We start from the raw sequence: 23,582 nt of genomic DNA, 5'->3' as shown, positions 1-23,582 counted from the left end.
CTTTCAAACTTAATTTGCCTCTAAAACTTGTTTGCAAAAGTCATATATAAATAAGCCTTGTAGTTACAACAAAGCTCACTCCAAAGATCCTATGTTACTCGGTATCGAAATATCTGTTGATATATTTGTAAATTCCATCGTCGATATTTCTGTGAAGATCAAATACTTAAAACCTTGTGTATGACATGTTTTTCATTTTGGTCTCAACCCTTTTAAGAATCCCATGAAGTATTAAATATAGTATTACCAATGTGAATGTGGAAGTGGATGAGAGAGAAACAGGCATCGTGACGGCAGACTCAACGCCCTCTAAATTGTGAACGCAGAAACGTCCCTTTTCATGGACTTTCACTCCTTTCTGTCTTTTTATGGAAACCCAAATAACCGGCCATAAACGTCCAAATCCTCTTCAATTCGAGCTTTTAAATTATTCTTCTTTAATTTTTCAAATTTTAATTTTAATTTTCTGTTGCGATTATTGAGATGTCTTCCCGGGAAATTAAATGCGGTTGACATTTAATTTTGGTCATTGAATTGTATTGGATTGGATCATTATCTCATTGCGATTCCTGAATCCTAACGACTTTGATGAATGAATGAATGACTGCATGCATGCAACGCTGGATGCCACAATGCCAGAAGAAGTTAAACGCAAACATAGGATTTGAGTTTTACACGTGCAACCAAACACCCGCGAGTTCTTATTTCTGGGTTTGCACAGCTGACGGCTCATAGGATTCCATTCTTGATAGAAAAGGGCCTTTTTTCCTCATTGGATATGTAAGATACTAGAGAATCAAATTGCACGTAAATTGCAGATTCTGATAAAACAATCCACAGAGTCACAGTCCATTCCATACATATCAAATCCCACCCACCTTCTTCTAAGAGTAAGTTTCTATTTCTCTCTCCCCCTCTCCTTTTGTGGATAAAGCTTTGGTTTTGCATGTTTATGAAACATAATGGTGAAAGAAAGTCAAAGGTGAGTGCTTGGTTTTTTGTTGCATCCACTAACCTGTAACGGGTTTGTTTAGCTTACAACTTTTGTTGCTTCTTGCATCATAGAATTAAAATTTAAGATGTTGAGAATAACATATATTGTTTGTTTTCACCAAGAGATATCCTAAATTAGTCTAGTTCACGGTGGAGAGGAATCCATACATGAGTGTTTAAGAATGATGACACATTGTCATATTCAACTGACCTAACTTGCATATGCGTACATTGTTCTATTTTATAATGAAACTTCTGGCTAAAAGTCTACAAATTCAATTTTGAAGTTCGAAATAATTTATAGATAAAGATGGACCAATACTTAGTTAAATGTCTAATGCCTTCTCGACAAGATTGAGCAGAAACTTTGTTGCCAGAGCAGCAAATTTAAGATGAATAGCCGGAGATAATCACTGTAAACTAGCCATTGATGAATAATTTCCAAAAAAACTACTTCTAATCATGTGGGCTATTATATATTGCTGTGCTAATTAGCCATGGGCATTCGCTATGTAGGGAAAGCTGGTTGAAAGGAAGCAGTAATGGCAAGCCCTGATGTAAATGCACCCCCACCAAAGCTTGAGGTTTGCTGCCCTTTCTTTTGTTTCCTTTACGCTACAACGAATTTGTTGCACCCAAGTTCGAATCTGCCTCCCGATTAGCGTAGAATCAATTCCTTATAAGGATTTGTTCTCTAATTGTAGGGGAAGTATGCTGCAATGGTAGTGTGTTGGCTTCTTGGAAATGGATGCCTCTTTTCATGGAACAGCATGCTCACAATTGTAGATTACTATGTTTACTTGTTCCCGGTAACTGCCCGAATAAATCAATTTTTGTTCTCACTATTCCTGTTAGTTCATAATCTCCCGTATTTGCTTTTTAATCATGTGAAAGTAGGCAGTGTGTTTGGACAGTTTGTTACATTTGAAGTTAGATTAAATGCCTCATCCTTTAAGTTTTGTTTCCTTTTTTTCCGGGTGCAGTGGTACCATCCCTCGAGGGTACTTACAGTGGTATACCAGCCATTCGCAGTTTTAACAATCATTGTACTGTCATACCATGAGGCGAAGATCAATACGAGGAAGCGAAACCTATTAGGATACATTCTGTTTTTCTTAAGTTCTCTGTTGGTGCTAGTTGTAAGTTCCCTTCAAATCTCCAAAGACTATATTTTCAGTATACTTTTTAAGTTCACAAAATGTTAGCATTGGTTAAGCCTCTAAAATTTTCTTGATTCTGGTACAGTTGGATTTAGCCACATCCGGGAAAGGAGGTCTTGGAACTTTCATTGGAATTTGTGCAATTAGCGCTGTCTTTGGAATTGCAGATGCTCATGTACTAGGAGGAATGGTTGGAGACCTCTCTTTCATGCCAGTGGAGCTCATCCAAGTCAGTATTGTTTCTTTCCACAATTTCACGTTCGGTGCTAAATATTTGTTGTCCTTTGTGATTACGAAGTTGTTATAAATTTCTGAGTATCTCTTGTTTCAAACTTTTCAGTCTTTCCTTGCTGGTTTGGCTGCATCAGGAGCTCTAACCTCTGCTTTGAGGTTGATTACAAAGGCAGCATTTGAGAATTCCCAAAATGGTCTTAGAAAGGGAGCCAGTAGGTTTTTTAGTTCTCAGTTTTTCATATTTTGTTGAACATTTTACTGTTTTCTTTTGGACCTCTAACTAAAGACTGTTTATTTTTCACCGTCCGCTGCAGTTTTGTTCTTTGCCATCACTTCATTCTTCGAGCTTCTCTGCATTCTCCTCTACGCTTTTTCTTTTCCAAAATTGCCAATTGTTAAGTACTATCGCTCTAAGGCAGCTTCCGAAGGATCTAAAACTGTTTCAGCTGACCTTGCCGCTGGTGGCATCCAAACATTGGCTGAAGCAACAGTATGTTATTTTGTCCATTATTTGCTTACAAAGTTTTCCAAGGATTCATGTTCTAATGTTCTGCAAAAAAACACCCCAATTTGAAGCAGGATGAGGAGAATCTTAGAGAATGTGATCGACTTGGAAACAAACAGTTGTTGCTTCAAAACATTGATTATGCACTTGACATGTTTCTAATCTATACACTCACTTTGTCAATATCCCCCGGATTCTTATCAGAGGACACTGGATCTCACAGTTTGGGAACATGGTATGTAGTGAACATAATCTATCACATGTTTGCGTCTCAGATCTTACCAGTGCTCCTTGAACTTATGACTTTCTTTCGGTTTTCCATCTCGATTTTCAATTTGATCTTCTGATCCCCATATCTTTTAAGATGTGCTAATAATTTCACTCACCATCAAATTTATCGCAATTTTCGTTAGTTTTCCCCTCCTTGAATGGACGAAAGTAACACTCAATTTACAGAAAAATTGAATGATTTGAAGGTATGGGGGCATATCTGATCCTAGTAAATGATTAATTAGGGAGCCTCCGAATGAAGTCGAAAGTTCAAGAGGCAAATCGGAATAGAGAACTAATCTTAAGAGGCATTGTCAAAATGTCACCTTTCCCTTATGTTCCATTCAGTTCTATGCTTATATGAATGCACATGCTTTTTCGTCGTCAGGTATGCACTTGTTTTGATTGCACTGTACAATGTGTGTGATCTCATCGGAAGATACATTCCGCTAGTGAAATTCCTGAAGTTGGAATCGCGGAGAGGGCTCATGACCGTGATTCTTTCGCGCTTCTTACTTGTCCCGTGTTTCTACTTCACAGCCAAGTATGGTGACCAAGGCTGGATGATCATGCTGACATCCTTCTTAGGTTTAACCAATGGTTACCTCACCGTCTGCGTCCTTACTTCAGCACCTAAGGGCTACAGGGTTTGTGAACTTCATTTTACTAAAACCTAACAGTTTTTTCGAGTTGAAAGTAAAGACTTGTCGGATTTTTTCTGGTTTGCAGGGGCCGGAGCAAAATGCTTTGGGAAATCTTCTGGTGTTGTTCTTGCTTGGAGGTATACTAGCAGGGGTGGTACTTGACTGGTTGTGGCTTATAGGCAAGGGCTGGTAAAGGATGGATATGGTATTAGCTCACTTGAAGATTGTGATTTTTTTAATGGTCATGATTTCCAGGAGAAAATATGCTGGATTTATGATTCTTTTTTATTGGTGATTCATTAATTAATGAGTAAGAAAACGATAGAGTTTTTTTTTCTTTTTTCTTTTTTCTTTTTTATCACAAGACATTTTTAGGAAGGATGGAAGTAAGTCATTGCTTTTGTCTTGTATTTTGGGACTAGTGAACTGTAATACATGTACAGTAAAATTGTTTTTTGAGGAAATTGGGAATAAAAGGGATTGGCTCCCACTTCACACTTTCCAATTTTGCGACATAAAATTGAACTCGATCGGTTATAAAATTTTTTGACATATTTTTTTGCATGTTTATTGTTAGTCATTCTACACAAATGATAAAAATAATTGCGCTACTAAGGATTGGTTAAGTTGATAAGAATTGTTTTCTGCGCTAGTTCAAGATTTAAATTTGAATCTGATTACCGATAATATCTCTTGGTAAATGATGAAAATCAAAAAATAGCTAAGACTTCCTTTGTAAATCATCAAGACACTTATGATATGCTCTGACTTTAGATCGGTCAACTTACCCCGCATCTCAACTTTTTGTTAGCAAAAAAAGAAGAAAATATAAAAGCAATTGCACATTAAACGTATACTTTTTCCTCTCTCTCTCTCTCTCCATTCGCCACTTTTTCTCTTTCCTTGTCCGGCTCTCAATCTCTTCTCTGAGTTCTCTCTCTCCTTCCCCTTCTTCCTCTATATTTCCTCTCCGTCTCCTTCTCTCTCCCCCTCATTTCCAAGTTGAAGAAAAATGATTAGACCAAGTCAAAACCGATCAAACCGACCATATTATCCGTTGCCAACCCATTCACTTTTAGTTGGAGCATCTCCATGAAGATGTCAAAAGATGAAAGTCAAATACTATTTGATGGTTGAAGTGTCAAGGTCAATTTTTTTGTTCATCCAATCATAATGTTTTTTTTTTTTTTTTGTTATAATATTATTTGTAGGTTTCATTTTTAAAATGAAATTAATTAAAATAAATTTTCATGATTTATTATTCGTGCATTAATGAGATCCACATAACAGAACATTTTAAAAAATTAACTAACAGCATCTTTCCTCATATCTCAAAATTTGGCAGCAAAGAATTCTTATGTCAATCCACATAAAGTTGGTATATCTGTTAGAGCTCCTTTTAAGTTCAAATTTGATTGTATAGCATTCAACTTAATATTTTTTATCTACGTTTAAATATTTTTCATCTACGCTACCATTCCACGCGACTAAACCCCTTTCAAATTCAATTTTCCATTTCAATAGAAGAGAGGATGGATCACACAATCTGAAGTTTGTGTGGTTAATTAAGAAATGTTTAACGCAAGTGGAGATTGCACAAAGATAAAATAGTTTATAGTATTTGTCCAATCAAACCAAATCAAACCAAACCAAAATTGAATCCAAACACGATACTCAATGTAAACACAAAAACATTTATCCAATGGAGGACAAAGACAATCATTCATCCGCAATTCGCTCCCTATAACATGTGAAACTGCATTTTCATCCTCCAGATTCCAAAAACAATTTATAAATTAATCCATTTCTAGTTCTTCCTCAAGTTACAATGTCCTGGGTTTTATAATCCAAAATTATTTGGTCCAAAATTTTGCATTTACTATGCGACCAACATGCTCAGTTTTGGGGAGTTTCTATGTTATAAATGAGCATTGGGCACCCCCTATTTCTTTATTTCTCTTGCTCCTTTCCCTATGGGTTCTTAAATCCCAAATGATTTACCATTAATGCAACTCCAGAAATTCCCAGTACCATGAACAAAATCAGTCAAAATAATATTTAATGCAAGTGATTTACCATTATAGCGATTACTCTTGCACCCAAGCCTTCACTCAATATCTTTCACGTAAAAACCCCCAAGTCCCAAACAATGTCTACCACAAATTCCCATAAGGAACTTCAGAATGTCTGCGTGACGATATTTTAAAACAATCATGCTCGACTGAAAGAGTGGGAGCTCCACTTCTTGTAGTTCCGCTGTACAATTCTAGATTTAGAGGGCAATTCAAAGACGATCTTGACGGAAATTTGGAACTCTGTTGACAGGTACTCCGCTTTTGGAACTTCTCATGTGACGTCGTATGATTAGCTTGAGACATTGTTACTTTAGGATCCCAATTTCACATAAGTTTGTCTTCCATGATTCGGAACTCAGTTATCAAATTTTCTCTCCAAAAGTGTCCTTTCCTAACCTATATACTATATAGCACTCATATGTTATTCAAAAAAATCACTTCAACCAACCCCTTATTAGGTAAATTCTGGATTTTGGCAGAAAGAAGAGGTTACAAATCGCAGAGGTAAATAAGGAAATGTGGGTAAATAAAATAAGACCTTCCCTGCTGTACTACCACAATTTTGACTACAATTTGGAAACCGAGCTGAAATTTTTACAGTGGGCAAAATGACAAAAACAACCCAACAGCCCCGTATTGTCCACTAGCATCACGTGACCCGACACGACAGGACAACCAAAAAATTGGGCAGAACCACACCCCCGGATTCCCTTAGACAAACAGAGACGCCCAAATGATCAGGGGCAGAATCGGAAACAACAAAATGGACGGCGATGATGCGGCGAACCCTTGCCCCTTCTCGATCTGCAGCGAATCGACGGCAAGCGGCATGTTCTCCTGGTCCGGGCTACACATGTTCTCGTGCGGCGGGTGCGCACTGTACATTATGGCGCGCAGCACGGCGGAAACGGTCGGAATGTACGCCGTTTTGTTCCGGGCGAGGAGCCACGTCAGCCCCATGAGCTGGCAGTCACGGTTGAACATCTTGTTCGCTCTCTCGCTCGTGCTCCTGTCCCCCGCCGTTCCGTTCTTGCTCCCTCCCTTGAGCTGTAATTAGATGGCAAGTCAGAGGGCATTCTGATAGTTAAAGAAAAAAAAAAAGGAATCATTTTTTATACCTTCTGGACAGCGCCAAGGCACTTGGTGCAGCCGGAGTACGAAGAGTTGCGGCAGTTCTTCTCGAGATTCCTGAGGGCGGCGGTAGGGGTGGCGTTGTGGAACCCTTGCGACACGTTGAAGGCGGCGGGGCAGCTGAGGGATCCGATCTGGTGGAGCCGGATTCCGCAGAAGCACAGAACGGCATCGCAGCTGGCGTTGGGTTGAGGAATCCGGATGTTCCGACTGACGAGCGAAGACTGCAGCGAGTTGACGCACTTCTGCGAGTCGTCCGGCATCATCGGTTGGTCGGGCACCGCCGACTGATCCGGAGCCGAGGAGGGGAGCTCAAGGGCTGATCTGGCGTGCGCGGCGAAGAGCCAGGCGGCTAGAACGGGGCAGCATCGGCTCCGGTCGAGGTTTCGGCCGCATGCTTGGCTGACGCCGCCGAAGAGCTCAGCGGAGAGGTCAAGGTGGCAGGTCTGGGTCGGGTTCTGGGTTGGGAAGGCGGGGACAGTGTTGGGAGTGGAGTTTTCCCCCGGTTTGAGCGGCTGCGGGTTACCGGTCACAGGTTCGGCGAGTAGACCGGCGAAGGAAATGTGGAAGCTGGATATTAATAAGAGGAGGAGGAGGAAGAATGTGAGAGAGGAGATGGGAAGAAATGATGACATTTTGGAGTAAAGTTGTTTTGTTTGTTTTGGAGAAAAATGATTAAAGGTGAGGACTTTAAAATCTGGTTTTGTTTTTTGTTTGAGAAAGGTGACAACTTTATGGTTTGTTTTTCGAAATTATGAACTGGGAAAAGTTGGAAAAAAACAAGGAAAGGAAGAGATTCGGAAAATATTCAGAGGCGAAGAAAGGCTGCACTCGCTCTCTCCTCCTCAAACCTAAACAGAAGTAAAGCCACAAACTTTGAACAGAGATTAGAGTGAGAAGTGGAATTAGTAGAAACCCAGATTAAAAGACTAGTTTTCTTCTTCTTCTTCGGTTTCTATCTCTCTCTCTCTCTCTCTAGAAGAGGGAGTTTCTCTCTCTGGAAATGGTGTGGTGTGATGCTGATGGGGGATTATGATCCAGATGAAAAGGGAACCGTGAGCTCTCGATTTATGCAGAGAGACGCTCTGTGTACTGTACTGTGAGTGTGGAGTTCACGCAGCAAAGTGGGCTCTCAAAAATTTGGATTATACAATATTATAAAAGAGTACTCCTTTTGGGTTCAATAATTTTATAAGATTAGAGAACCAAAGAAGAAAGGGAGAGAGGGGGGTCCATGAAAAATAGAAGATATTCGTTTGGTGGAACCCTAGAGAGAGAGAGAGAGAGAGAGAGAGAGAGAGAGAGAGAGAGAGAGAGAGAGATGGCAGTAGTACTGGGTTTTTGCATGATAGAAAAGGCTGTATAAAGATTTGGAAGGATGTGGTGTCTTTTTCCTTTTCATTCTCTATCCTCCTCAAACAACTGACAAGTGCTCTCACTCATTTTTCATAATTTTGAGTGATTGACGAAATGGCTAATTGGCTATATAGTTTTTTTTTTTTTTTTAATATTACTCTTTAGTTTTCGATCTTCATTCTCATCTTCTAATGTTGTGTAATGATGAAAATCGTTAACTTTTAGTTCTCTGTTTAATGATTAACTCTTCAAAAAATTAATCAAAATAGTATTTAATTAAATAACATAATTAATTTATTAATTGAATAACCGTTAGATGACTAAACGATTAAACATGAGTTTTATTCACACTCCAAGTATGAAAAATATTTACCATCTTAAAAGAGGAAAAAACAAAGTTTTTGTCTAAAGAAATGCCTTGAGAAATGATTGATGTATAGAACCTTTAAATGAGATAGTGCTTTTTCAAATTTGGTTAATTTTAAGTAGAGTTGTTCTTTAAAGGATGTCATGTATAGAAAACAAATGGGTTGAATCATAATGCTGCAAGATGAGAAAAGTCAAGTAGGTAATATGAGGATTTTCAAATGAGAATGTTAGCACTCTTCCATCTTAAAATTGGTACTCTCACCTCAACTCAAGTAAAGAAAATTATATAGCACGTAAATGTATATGTATATTGCTGAATTAACGATTGGTTATCCGTTGAAGAATTTTGAGAAATTTAATGAGTGAATTAATTTGAGCCACTATATAGACGTATAGTAGCATGACTCTTGAAGCAAAGATTTCCTTTGTTGCTACCAAGGGTCATGAGGAAAGAAACTTGCATGCATCGCGTTCATAACTCTTCTTTCTGTATCTCTGTGATCATGACTAAATATTGAGATGTGGATAGATTGGATATGTATCTGGTATTCTAGTGCAGACAAGTTCTTGAGCCAGTGAATCACATTTTGAGCTAATGAGATCTTATTTAGTGTTATGAAGTATAAACCAAGCAACGAAGGACTGAGCCAATTTAGTCATTCGTCCTATTCATATGGGTACTGTTAGGGCCGGAGATTAAATTTGTAGATAAAATTTGTAAAATGATTTGTCACCAATAGAAATAAGCACGTATATCAACGTTAAGTAATAACTCAATTATCAACTTTTATTCCATTTAATTTACAAAATTTTATCTACAAATTTTTTTTCCATTCTCATTAGTGATATATTATTTAGTTTGTAAATTTTGTTTATAAATTTAATTTTCTAACATTACCCAAATGTAAAATTAAGATAGCCATAGTTAATAATATGCAGCTAAAAGGGGATAAAAGTGAAAAAAGAGAGAGAAAAGAGGAAAATAGTGTTTTGTATATTGAAACTTGTGCACGAAAAAGGAAAGCAAATTGAGCAATTTCAGTTTTGGAATGGGAGGGCATAGTTATAGGGATTTGACCGTTTCTGTGCTGAACTCTTTCAACCAAGCAGCACATGAATGACCTTGAGCGTTTGATAGAAACTGGTTAATTTACTGGGTAACAGCTGTGTGCCTGCGGGACAGCCAAAAGCACACAACTTTTTCCACATACATTATTTTTCTAAAGAAACATAAAGTAATATAGTTGCTCAGAGAGTAAGAGAAGACTTTACATTGCAGTTCACATGGAAACGGAATGCCCACTCTCCAAATTTTCAAAGCGCGTCTGTATCAAATTTCAATGAGTACCTACATGTACTTGAATTGAAATACATTTTATCATTTCATAAAGTCCAATGATCAGTAGTCACTTAGTTTCAGTTGGTGAATTAACGGTCAAATATGAATCGAAGTTGAGTGCTTGTACTCAAGATAAATAATTTTTGTATAAGCAGAAAGCAAAATTGTAATGTCTTAAAATGGTGTCCATTAGATTTATATATATATATATATATATATATATGTATAATAATTGGCTTCCTTCGTATATATGAAGTTATCGTTGCTAATTTAATGTGTATAAAAGTTATTTCCTTTTTTTTTTTTTTTACTAACTACTTTTACATACATACATACATACATACATATATACATACATACATATATATATATATATATATATATATATAATAATTGGCTTCCTTCGTATATATGAAGTTATCGTTGCTAATTTAATGTGTATAAAAGTTATTTCCTTTTTTTTTTTTTACTAACTACTTTTACATACATACATACATACATATATATATACATACATACATATATATATATATACATACATACATATATATATATATATATCAGACGTGAGTTGCATATAATGAATGAGTCAAATGGTCTTCATTCAGCCTTACTAGGGTTAATTAACCTAAAAAAAGCCTTGCATGGGTTAATAGTGAAATTCCTTTTCTACAAAAGGACAAATTAGCACAAACCCAAGTAGGTTCCTACTCACAGAAAAGATAAAGAGTGTGGGGATCATATGTATACGCAAAGGTTAACAAACAGTCCAAAGCACAAATGAAATATATAACTTGTTATTAAGACAAGACAAACATAAAGGACGAATCAAGCAAAAATTATTCCAACCAAAAGTTCCTTTGGGAAAAGCTAATCCTCTCTCGTTTGGCCCCACAGACTTTCTTTACCTGCATTTTAAAACTTTGATTTGTTAAAGCCTTAAGCTTTTTTTCTCCTTTGGGTGTTGGGATGCGTCTTTGGGTCCTCCCATTTGAAAATTATTGTCTATGTAACTGCACAACGTAGGGTTTGAGTAACAAACCACTTCGTCTTAAAAAATAAAAAAGCTAATGCATGGACTCAGCTTTTTCTTTGAGTCAAGATTATTATACAACGAGATTAGGTTTAAAAGCAAAAAGAAGATTCTTGCAAAGTTAACTTCTTGGTAATGGAGATTGAAAAGTAGGAGAGGAAAACCGTAAAAGGTTTAATCATGGTGTTGCATATATAGACAATGGGGTCAAATATTTGTATAGTATACTCCTAGTAATAGCACGGTTGTTGTCCGGTATTGGCATGCTGTACGAAAAGGAAAGGCATGGTGTCTTATATTTCTGGAGAGGCAGTGCTGGCCCTTGTTGATTGCAAGGTTAAGAATTAGACCATGCGTACTTAAGATTTTTGAATTGAACGAAAGCGACCTCACCAACAAGGCCCCGTTTTGCAAGGATCGGAAAAAGAACATCTATCGTACACAGTCTTCTTAACCTTCATGAAAGGATTGTAGAATTGAAAAGCACGAAGAAACTTGGAGAAGAAGATGTATTTCTGATATCTCAAAACTATTATTACAACTGAAAAACTTATCTAATACAAGTAACTATTACTCTATATATACAATTCACCAACCAATGGTCTATGTCTTAAGCTGCTGCTTATGTGGCAATCTGTAATTGACCTAGCATACATTCAATACACCTGGCATATATATCCAATACCCTCCCTCAATCTTAGCTGGGATAGGCAAGCTTAAGATTGAAGCAGTGGTGAAGGAAATCAGGACCATGAAGACCTTTCGTGAGAACATCAGCCACCTGATCTTTGGTTGAAACATACTGAATCACCAAGTCACCCTTCTGTACCCTCTCACGAACAAAGTGAAAGTCAGTTTCCAAATGCTTGATCCGAGAATGCTGAATTGGATTCAAGCTAAGTGCTATAGCCGACTGATTATCACAATGAATTAAGGGAGGTGAGGACAGGAACTGATGGACATCTCGAAGAATAAGCCTGATCCATGCTATATCAGCAGCTGTATGTGCAAGAGCCCTATACTCGGCCTCTGTAGAACTCCTTGAAACAGAAGCTTGCTTCTTTGATTGCCAAGATATCGGATTGTCCCCCAAATAAACAACATATCCGGTGATAGACCTTCGAGTGTTGAGATCGGCAGCCCAATCGGAATCACTGAATGCAGACAATGCCATGGAAGTCCCTGATGTATATGTAAGACCACAACGGAGAGTCCCTTGCAGAAATCGTAAAATACGTTTAACCATACCAAAATGAACATCTGTTGGTGAGTTCATGTATTGACAGACAGTATTAACAGCAAAAGCAATGTCTGGCCTAGTGAAGGTTAGATATTGCAATGCTCCAACCAAACTCCTATAGTGTGTGGGATCAGACAGAAGAGTACCCTCAGTAGTAAGAACTTGATTGTGAGGTTTGCAAGGTGTTGCACAAGGCTTGCAATCATCCATCCCAGCCTTATGTATAAGATCCGTGACATACTTGGCTTGGTTAACAAATATATCACCATTGGACTTGTATTCCACTTGAAGTCCCAAAAAATAGGCCAATCTTCCCATGTCTTTGAGATCAAAGACTGCACCTAAAGTGTCTATCACAGATTGAACCAGTGTAGAGCTAGATCCGGTGATGATTATATCATCAACATACAACAAAAGAATGACCACATCATCACCACTCTGCTTCACAAACAAACTGGAATCAGAGAGTGATGCTTGAAACCCCACTGTTTGCAAGTAACTGGTGAATTTATCATTCCAAGCCCGAGGGGCTTGTTTAAGCCCATATAAAGACTTGACTAACTTACAAACATGTGTAGGATAATCAGGATGCACAAAACCTCTAGGCTGTGTCATATAAACCTCCTCTTGCAGATCACCGTGAAGGAATGCATTTTTGACATCCAGCTGCCTAAGATCCCATTTATGTGTTGCAGCTAAAGCTAAGACCAAACGCACAGTGGTATGCCTAACCACGGGACTAAAAGTCTCTGTGTAGTCCAAACCTTTCTGTTGACTAAAACCTTGAGCAACAAGCCTAGCCTTGTAGCGAGATATTGTACCATCAGAGTTCTTTTTAATTTTATAGACCCACTTACTGCCTATAACATTTTTTTCAGAAGAAGAAGGGACAAGAACCCAAGTACCTTGAGTTTGTAGTGCGTCAAATTCTTCTTGCATTGCAACCTGCCAGTGAGGAATCTGAGAAGCCTGTTTAAATGTTGTAGGTTCTGAAGCATCAACAATATCAGCAACAAATGTAAACCCTCCAGAAAAGGGACTATCTGCACTTAAAATTAAGGACTGCACTTCAGGAAAATTGGCAGCAAGAGCAGAATAATCCTGTCTTGAAATTGTACCAGTTTTCAATCTAGTTTGAATACCCTGTGGAAGAGAAGCAGATTGTGAAGGAATAGCAATGGGAGAAGCAAGACTTGGTAAAACAACCTGAAGCTGACTGGATTGGAGGACAGGCAACATTGGGGTAGAATGGGAAAGAGTAGCATGTGAACTATGTGTAGCACTGGAGCCAGAGTCCTGAGATGATGATGATAACCGGTGAGAACCATCAGTAGCTGAAGTGGATGTAGATGAGTGATGCACTCCATGACTATTAAACTGAGGAGAAGATGCAGTGTGAGGTAGAGATGCTGGAGAAGGCAGTGTAACAATGATAGGCCTTGAACTCTGTATGGCAGGAGACTGAGATTGACTAGAACTCTTGAGAGACTCTAAATCCTTATAAGGAAAACAAGTTTCATCATATAAAACATGCCGTGAAATAATCACCTTGCCAGTCACTATATTATAGCAAAGAGCACCCTTATATCCTGAAGAATAACCGAGAAATACACATTGTGTGGACCTAGGTTGTAACTTATGAATATTATAGGGCCTCAAGTAAGGATAAATGGCAGATCCAAATACTCGCAATGATCCCAACTCAGGTTGCTGACCAAACAACTTACTAAACGGAGAGTCCATCTTGAGTATCTTACATGGCATTCGATTGATGAGAAAGACAGCATGTGCAACTGCATAAAACCAAAACTTTTGTGGAAGCTTAGCAACAGATAACAGAGTAATTGCTGTTTCAATAAGATGTCTGTGTTTCCTTTCGGCCAATCCATTCTGCTGAGGTGTGTAGGGACAAGATATATGATGCAATATTCCATTATTATCCAGATAAGTCTTAAAGACAGTGCTCATAAACTCACCACCACCATCAGTTTGTAATATCTTAATTCTAGCATGAAACTGATTGTTAACATACGCACAAAATCTGAGAAATGTACCAAAAACTTCAGCTTTATTTATTAATGGGAATATCCATACAAATCTAGTGGCTTCATCTATAAATGACACATAGTATCTATAGCCTTCCATAGAAATAGTAGGAGATGGTCCCCAAACATCACTATGAATTTTGTAAAATGGTATATCAACTTTATCTATCCTGTCTAAGAAAGGTAATCTGCTCATTTTCCCACTTATACAATGTGAACAGATACTAGCATTATCATCAGTAGTACAAGAAACATTAGAATGCTTAAGCATAGTAGCTAAAATGTCATTGGATGGATGACCCAATCTCTGATGCCACAAAGATGACTTTACTGCCTGTCCCAAGAAACCAGAAGCTGGAGAAATAGCACCTGAGCTCATCACTGTTGGAAAGACATGGACTGGAATCTTGAATAGTTCATTATTGCTACTCTTTCCTTGATGTAGAAGCACCCCTGTTGCCTTGTCCTGCACAAAAAACTGTGAGTCATCACAAATAAACCAACTTTGATTATCGGCACAAAGCTTCTTGACAGAAAGTAAGTTCACAGTTAGCATAGGGACATGGAGTATGTTTTTGAGATGTAACATATGAGATGGAGTTTGCAAAGTGCCATGACCAATGTGTTTAACTTCCAGACCTTCACCATTGCCTACAACAATCTTCTCAGTGCCTTCATAGGGAGCAGCTTGAGTTAGGACAGTGACATCAGGACTCATGTGGTGAGATGCTCCTGTGTCCACAATCCACGAGTCACCTCCTGCAGACTCATTAGAATTCTGAGCTGTCATTGCTGGAAAGAAAGGTGGAGGAGAATGCAAATTACCCTGAGGTATGATTTGAGATGAATAAGGAACTGCAGGATGCTGAGTCGAATACTGAGTAAATGGAGGGAAATTGCTTGGAGAGATATACTGTGATGCAGGAGGAACATATTGAACATAAGATGGATTCTGAGGATGAAACCCTTGATTGGCATAATTGGCAGATAAAGAAGCGGGAGGTGGAGTGCCTTGATATGCATAGTTGCCTCTATGCCTGCAATTGAGAGCAATATGCCCTTTCTTACCACAAATCTGACACTCTTGTATTGGCTGTCCACTATCGTTTCTGTACAAACATGTAACTGCAACATGACCTTTTCTGGAGCAAATTTGACACTCTGGCATTGCATCATATCGATTGGAAGTGTTGCCTGACCAGGATTGCCAAGAATTACCTCTGTTAGATCCATTGAACCTCTGCTTATAGCCCCCATTTCCTCTAGGCCTGTATGAGTTAGAGCTAGTACTTCCATTACCAAAATATCTCTGCCCTTGATTACCACCATTATTAGAATTGGATGAAAAACCATTTCCAGCAAGAGGACCATTACCATTCGACTGATAGCCTCCGTGAGAAGAGGATTGAGACAAAGTCTGAGAAGTAGAACCAGTAAAACCATAACCAAAGCTCGGAGAAGCTGGAGCAGAACCAACCATATATGAATCTGATGAACTGGAAGAAGTCATACCAACACCAAGGGGAGAATGACCATTTACATACATGGCAGCCATACTGTGAACTAAAGATTGCACCCGACTTTCAATATTCTTTTCTGCACCAATCAACTGTGCTCGGAATTCCTTAAATGTAATAGGACTATCCTTTGCGAATATGACAGTTCGAATCATATCATAGTCAGGAGGTAAACCAGTAAGAGCAGCAATGATAAGATCATTATCACAAACCTTTTCACCAGCTGCTTGTAGTTGATCCCTAATACCCTTTAATCTCAGCAAGTATTTATCAATAGAATCACCACCCTTCTGCATAGTGTGTAATTCAGCTTTCAAATGGTTCACACTAGCTTTAGAAACAGACATATAGCGATCGTGCAAAGCTATCCAGGCCTCATGTGAAGTCTTAGATCCCACTACATGCTCAATCGCATCATCACTTAGTGTAGCAATTAAAAGACTAAGCAATGCCATATCTTTCTTAACCCATTCTTTATAAGCAGTACTAATTTCATTCGTAACACCAAGATCAGGAATAAGCACAAACTTGGGAGGACAAACTGATTCACCCGTGAAATGATCAAGAAGATCGTATCCACGAAGCACAGAGCAAAATTGAAAACTCCATTTGATAAAGTTTTCATCATTGAGCTTAATAGTGAGCATTCCCAACAAACTCTCAATCTTTACAGAAGTCGACATGATTACTAACAGTAAGATATGCCCAAAAGATCAAATCAAGATATCAACCGATACCCAAAGAAAATTACACCACAGCAAGAAAAACCCAGATGAAAAAGTAACCAAATTTCGCCCAAAAACCAGAGCACGGATGAAGAAACTACCAACAAATCAATTGCAAACGATAACAATCTACAAATCTTCAAGAATCAAATACACGGCATCGGCCTTCATCAAAGAATCAAGAAAATCATAACAACACTTCGTTCTTGGCATCGGCCTTGGAACATCTCAACAATCAACAAAATAGGAATGATTTACAGTACGGCATCGGCCTTCAAACATTCATCAATATGTAAAAAAAAAATTTCACAAACAGCAAGAACTGCAAGAACTGCAAGACTGTACAGCTATATCGCACCAAATAACAGAGGAAAAATGAAACAAAATCACCATCAAACTTCAAGTGAGCAGCGGAAAATTAACCCAGCACCAAGAGCGCGCAAGCGATTCAAGCTCTGGATACCATCTTAACCTTCATGAAAGGATTGTAGAATTGAAAAGCACGAAGAAACTTGGAGAAGAAGATGTATTTCTGATATCTCAAAACTATTATTACAACTGAAAAACTTATCTAATACAAGTAACTATTACTCTATATATACAATTCACCAACCAATGGTCTATGTCTTAAGCTGCTGCTTATGTGGCAATCTGTAATTGACCTAGCATACATTCAATACACCTGGCATATATATCCAATAAGTCTTACTTTGCAAAGAGATTGTCTCCATAACTCGAACTATTGACATTTGAAAAGGAGCAACATTTTTGTTGCGCCAAGACATGCCCTCATACTTTTGAATTGAATAAAAATAATAAAATTAAAGAACAAAAATGAACAAGAGTGTGCAAAAAGAAAAAAAAATTATATGTAAATATAATTACTCATTGTATTGAATACGAGATAGCTGATTGTACACTAAATCATCAATCGAAATTATATGGTTGGATGAGGAATTGTATGATAACATTTCATATTACACATGACAAGAAAAAAGCATTTCTTTTATAATTGATTTAAGGATTAATTTCAGTTCAGTACGGTACCGTTTGGTACGTGGGACGGGACGGAATAGAGTGGGACAAGACGTTCCGTCCCACGTTTGGTGTGCCTAAAACGGGTGGAACGAGCTGTTCCACGGGACGAGTTTTGGGTGAATTTTCGTTCCACCTCACCCCCCTGGAACGACTCGTTCCACATCCGTGGAACACAAAATTATAACCTCTCCGTCTCCTTCTTCTTCCTCCTTGTTTCCATCCGAGGGCATCTTTGCTCCTGCTCCGTTCCGTTCCGTCCTGTCCCGTCCCGTCCCATTCTATTCCGTCCCGTCCCGTCTGCATACCAAACGATACCTACCTGAACTTCATTCAATAGGACATGTTAGTATACTTGCATTTTTTTAGTTTAAAATTTTATCATCCATCGTGAAATTTAACAAGTCGACTCCGCCGTTAGATTGATCGTAAATATTTCTATTAAATAATGACATGTCAAACAAAAGGAATAAAGGAATATGAACTAATTAACATTAAGCAAGTTCAGAATGGGGCTCTACAAGCTAAAATCGGGGGTGTAACAAGCACCTCAACACACAATTATAAACAGAAGGCCTTGATCATGTTTAACACGGCGTCCACTCAATTAACTACAAATTTGGGAAGGAGGCCCATTCACGACTCTGTCAATGTCATCAAATACATTATAACTTCTGTTTTTTCTTTTCTAGCCACCAAGAAAAAGTTTTCTTGACCTAAATGTGCATTTCTTCTATACAAAAGTGAAACATGTGAAAAATAAAATTAAGAATCGATCAATCAAACCGCCAATACTCTTTTTTGCTTTATGGGGTAATAAATATGTCATGCTTTGCTTGATTCTTGATTAAATCATGTGACGAAAATTTTGAACTAAGAAGTTTGAGTTCATACCCAATATAAAAGATATTAAACGTGTCAGACGTCCATTATTTTTGCCCCCACTTCAAGTGGAAGAAAACTCTATGTTTGAAATATATCACAACAAGTATAGCGACCGGTAGCATTGCATGATTGGAACAAAGTAAATGTACCTTTTCTATTGTCGTGAAGAAAATGAAAAGATGACTGCCAGTGGCGAAGCTACGTGAGGGTGAGGAGTGGCGGCCGCCCCTTCCCTCGCCGGAAAACACGTCTAGGACCGCTTGTTCAGCCCCTCGGCTCTCGTCGGAAATGAGAATTCCCGCTCCGGTGATTTGGTTTTTGCTGCTGCGGGGGAGACTGTGTTCAACAATTGCCATCGTTCAAGAGAAGGACGACGAGTCGGTCTTTTTGTAGAAGAGAGTGAGAGGAGGTGGGTCGCCGGAATAGAGTAAGATTGGTGGTGGGTCGCCGGAGGAGATAAGGATTGGTGGCGGGTTGCAGTGAAATTTGGTTGTTTGTCCAGATTTGAAAAAAAAAAAAAAAAAAAAGGTTTTCAAATGGGTAAATTATTGCTGGATTATTGTTTTTGTTTGTGCTTATGTTTGAAACAGAGTGGTGATGATAAGAGCAATGGCAACCATGGCACACAGACGTGCGGAGATGTTAGGGACGAAAGGTATAAATGGGTTGTTTGGATGCGCGCCTTCCTTAAACACGAGGGTGTTTGGTTGCTAGTTTTAATAAGGATAGTGGGACACGTGTTTTAACTTTACTGAGCCACATTGTAGTCAATGAAAAATGGGTACTGCCTAAGCAACACCAAGTATTTTCCTTATTAACCTATTTCTCTCTTTTTCTTCAATTTTTTATTCTTGTATGTATTTTTATTTTCTCTTTTGAGACTCCCACCGTATTTTTCTTAAACTCTCACATTATCTATAAAAATTGTATTATTTTTTAAAAATAATGTAAATATTGTTTAATACTCATTTTACAATAATTTAAATCCATCTAGGCTCCTACTTAGATCTTGCCTAGGCCTGTTAGGTCCTAGTCCACTATTTGACTAGCGCCTAACATTTTTTAGGATCTAATCCTAGTCAATTTAAGCTTCTTACATTGGCTTTGATATTATTACTTACAACCGCTTTGGTGGAAAGATTATTTTCTACTATGAATATTGACTCAAAACTTTGCACTCTCAAATGTGAAAGCAACCGCTTTGATTGAACCTTGCACTCTTTTGAATTTCGCCCCTCCTCTCGGCAAATCCTAACTTCACCACAGATGACTGCCAACGTTTTAAAGTCAAAAGTTCCCCTTTGTTTTTGTGAAATAAGAAGATAATAAGTGCAAGGTGTTACACTAACTAATCCCATAGCCTACTTCTCGAACCCTAAAACAATGTAATCTTTTTGGGGCATGCTTATTTGTACATACGAATTTGTAAAGAATGAGTTTCATCATGTCATCATGCGTTTACTAACAACTAAGAATAAAAAAAATAAGCGATCGAGTCTCATGATTTTGAGTATGATATAACTTTCAGGTATGGGATAATCAAGGGAAGAATTATTAATTAATCTCATATGTACTCATGTTAGTGGTACATTTACCATCTATTAGTACCATTATTTGTATTATCTCTCTAATAGAGGTAAGGCTCACCAACAAATGTAAATCTTATTTCTATTAGAAAGATGGTAAAAATGATAGTACAAATAGATGGTAACACCATTTTTGTTTGTCATCCTATTCTCCTACCGATGTCATGATTTATCCGATTCCAAATAATTAAACTTGCCATACATTTATATGCCGTCATCGGCAATTATTCAACACTCGAATTATGTTTTCTTTTGACAAGGATACGATGATCATCAAGAGATAAAAGGTTGGGAGGCATTGGCATGTGAAGACAATAAAACACTTTTTGAGTTGTTTTTTTGAACTTCGAAATCGAAATTATATTTTGGCTTGAACAAGTAAATGGCTATGTGGATATTGGGCGGTCGAGAAAAATCCAAAGTGAGAAAAGACTGAAAGTAGATTGAACTTGAAGCACGAAGACATGTGCATAGCTGCTCTCTTGACCAAAATGAAAAGAACAACCTTCATTGTCTTCCATTCGGCCAAGAAAAGAAGGTAAATTTCTTCCAGATCAATCATTCATGGTCATCGCACTTGGCAGGTGGCAAGAGCTCGATTACAAACAATCGTCATCAGAGTTCTACCAAAGTTACGTTTGTATGCTGCTAATATGCAAACGTGTAGATATTAGACGAATAAATGAAGAAAAGATAAAAAGGGAAAATATACTTTGTTAAAAAAAATGGAATTATACTTGTGTTTCGGCAATGAACATCTTCCATGTGTATTGTATCATTGAGCTTTTTGCTTCTTTGTTGATTTGAGTTGTATTACGAAGGGGTAATGCTAGGTAGATCAATTTTTTAAATCAAATATATAAATCATGTTATGTGTCATTAATAAGAAATAAGCACGTTAATTAACATTTAAGTAATAAAAAATGTACCATTCCAAAGCCACTTAGTCTACCCAAGTGACGTGGGTAGAAAAATGAGTTATGATTAGGTTAGAATAAGGGCTTTTTTGGAAGTTAATTGATTTATTCACTAGATGTGGAGTAATAAATTTGGTTTGTTAAGCTAGAATTTCCCTATATATTTGTTTGATTATGTAGGATTTGAATTGTTAAGATCGCTTCCTTTATAAATACTCATTTTGTAAATCATTAACATTTAAGTATATTGGTAATTAAGATGTAGCCTTTTTGTTATATCATCCTCTTAGTAATACATAGTTTTCTTCTTTCTTTTGGCCAATAATATAAACTTCAAAGTTTGCAATTAGTTTTTGCTTTTTTCTTTCTTTTATTGCTAACATGTTTCATTCCCTTACAATTACTGTAACAAAAACAACGTGACAATGCTACCATTTCAAAGTTTTGTAATTGGTATTATAAGGTTATGGCTGAGGCTCAGTTCTAGGCTTCTAGTTAGTTGGCAATCAACATAAACGAAGAAAAAAAAAAGGACCCATTACTACTAATTCTTAGGAGTATCGTAATTCAGATCTGTAAGAAATGTTGAATATTTTAACAGCTTGTTACTGTGGAAGTGGTGGAGATAGTAGCTTAGTCCATGTAGGCTTAATTGAAATTTGTAATTAGGGTTTTCTACGGTCATTGTTCTAAAAATTCCCGCCTAGGCGTTAGGCGGCTGGTTACTATCTCAGTTAATCTTTAGGTGTTCAAAAATTAAAAAAGATCCCCTAGACCTGCTTAGAGGCCTTGCCTATGCTCACCTAGACCCGCCTAGGTCACAACTCTCACTTAGACAGAACATAGATAACTTTCATTTTGCATTGTATTTTTTTTCACTAAATTATAAGACACTTGTTGAATGCTTGGATGAACACTCATTATATGCTTGTTCCCCATGCCTTCAATATGTTTTAATACTTTATAATCTATATGTCATTCTACTTAACAATTAATGTATCTCAATACAATTATGTATTTTTTAATTATGGATATATAGGAACTTATTTATATGATGTATAATAAATTTACTTAAATCTACCTAGTTTGCCTAAAAGCCTAGATGCTAGGTTTTTGCCCGCCGTCCGACTAGCGCTTAGCGTCTTTTAGAACCCTAGCTACAATCATATAGTTTCATACTCTTTTATAATTAACACATATAAATTGGCCTCATACGAAGAAGAATACAATACAGAAAATTCTCAAATATTTTAGCACAAATAAAAAAAAAGGGGTTTTTGAACTTTAGTCCTTGTAAAAGATTAAAATTTAAAAAAAAAAAAACCTGGTGCTAGATTACATATTCAATTTAATCCCTTAAAGTGTACTTTTATCAAAATTTACATTCAATTTTTGTTATTTAATGTGTATTTTTATTTAATCTCTCCACAATAAATTTTAATTTTATTAATATGCACATATTTAGTTTTTTAATTATGAATGAATGTAAATGAGAAAATATTAAAAGAAATTTGTGATACAAAAATATATAAATACAAAAGTGTACAAAAATGATTGTGCCGAAATATATAATTTACTTTTTTGTACCGAAATATTTGTACCTACATGATTGTACAGAAATATATTATAATGAACCTAAATGTATTATATTGAATTAATGTACCTAAATGTCAATACCGAAATGTATGTACCAAAATATACGTACCTAAATGTATGTACCAAAATATAATATATTGAATTAATGTACCTAAAAGTCAATACTCAAATGTGTGTACCAAAATGTACGTAACGAAATGCATTACATTGACGGAAATGCTTTATATTGAATCAATGTAATTATATGTTTGTACCGATGGATATACCGAAATATTCAAATGTATTAATGTACCTAAATGAAGAACATAAAAAATTGTTATCGGAATATATATTATAAAAAAATTAGTTCCCTAAATGTAGACATTAAAATATATTATGATGAATGAAATAAAAATTAAATTTAAATGTAATTAATACATTAAACTAAAAATAAAAAGATAAATAAAACATCAAAATATAACTAATAAATGATATGATTAAATGTACTAGGGACTAAAATTGGATTTTAATCTTACACAAGGTTATAGTCTAAAACTTATCTTTTTTAAGGATTAAAATGAAGTTTTCTATAAAAAAAAATCAAAAGTGCTGTGTAATTTGCTTCTCTGTAATACATTTAGCTTTGTAATTGATGGTCCTACTGCCGACACATACCAACAAGATAAGATTACTCAATCTAATAGATGAACTATCAAAATAGTATAAATATTTATATATAAGATTAATTTGAAAAAAGGGTTTGGCACAGAAAATGATAACATTATATATATGCTTTTGATGTACAAGAATATTCATCGTCGTGCATGGAAGAACCCTAATTAGTAATTAACGCGCATGGAAGCCCTACCTTTTGATCGGTATCTAAGATGTATAGGATAGTGCTATTTTAGTACGTAAAAAAATGGAAAACTTTAAATTAAAACAATG

The 23,582-nt window shown here is 36.8% G+C and overlaps 2 protein-coding genes across 3 annotated transcripts; one reads left to right on the top strand and one right to left on the bottom strand.

Annotated features, from left to right (window-relative positions):
- The first annotated feature begins 1,535 nt into the window (after positions 1–1,535).
- LOC137738686 (equilibrative nucleotide transporter 3-like) lies at positions 1,536–4,219 on the top strand. Of its 2 annotated transcripts, none has more exons than XM_068478163.1 (9): positions 1,536–1,577; positions 1,698–1,802; positions 1,977–2,132; positions 2,239–2,382; positions 2,494–2,599; positions 2,702–2,877; positions 2,967–3,127; positions 3,551–3,809; positions 3,892–4,219. In XM_068478163.1, exons 1-9 carry the CDS (start codon positions 1,536–1,538, stop codon positions 3,997–3,999), a joined length of 1,257 nt encoding a protein of 418 aa, XP_068334264.1. In that variant the 3' UTR covers positions 4,000–4,219. The 2 variants fall into 2 exon arrangements, with proteins under 2 accessions (XP_068334264.1, XP_068334263.1); XM_068478162.1 differs by having other exon boundaries at positions 2,964–3,127.
- A 2,142-nt stretch (positions 4,220–6,361) lies between these two features.
- On the bottom strand, positions 6,362–7,790 carry LOC137740231 (uncharacterized GPI-anchored protein At4g28100-like). The gene is made up of 2 exons (XM_068480074.1): positions 7,000–7,790; positions 6,362–6,928 (listed from the first exon to the last, which is right to left on the bottom strand). Exons 1-2 carry the CDS (start codon positions 7,645–7,647, stop codon positions 6,593–6,595), a joined length of 984 nt encoding a protein of 327 aa, XP_068336175.1. The 5' UTR covers positions 7,648–7,790; the 3' UTR covers positions 6,362–6,592.
- Between the last annotated feature and the right edge of the window lie 15,792 nt (positions 7,791–23,582).

Source organism: Pyrus communis, chromosome 7 (assembly GCF_963583255.1).
Source record: "Pyrus communis chromosome 7, drPyrComm1.1, whole genome shotgun sequence".
Taxonomy (NCBI): domain Eukaryota; kingdom Viridiplantae; phylum Streptophyta; class Magnoliopsida; order Rosales; family Rosaceae; genus Pyrus; species Pyrus communis.
Note: the sequence above shows the minus strand (reverse complement) of the source record. Positions and strands in the feature narration are given on the sequence as shown.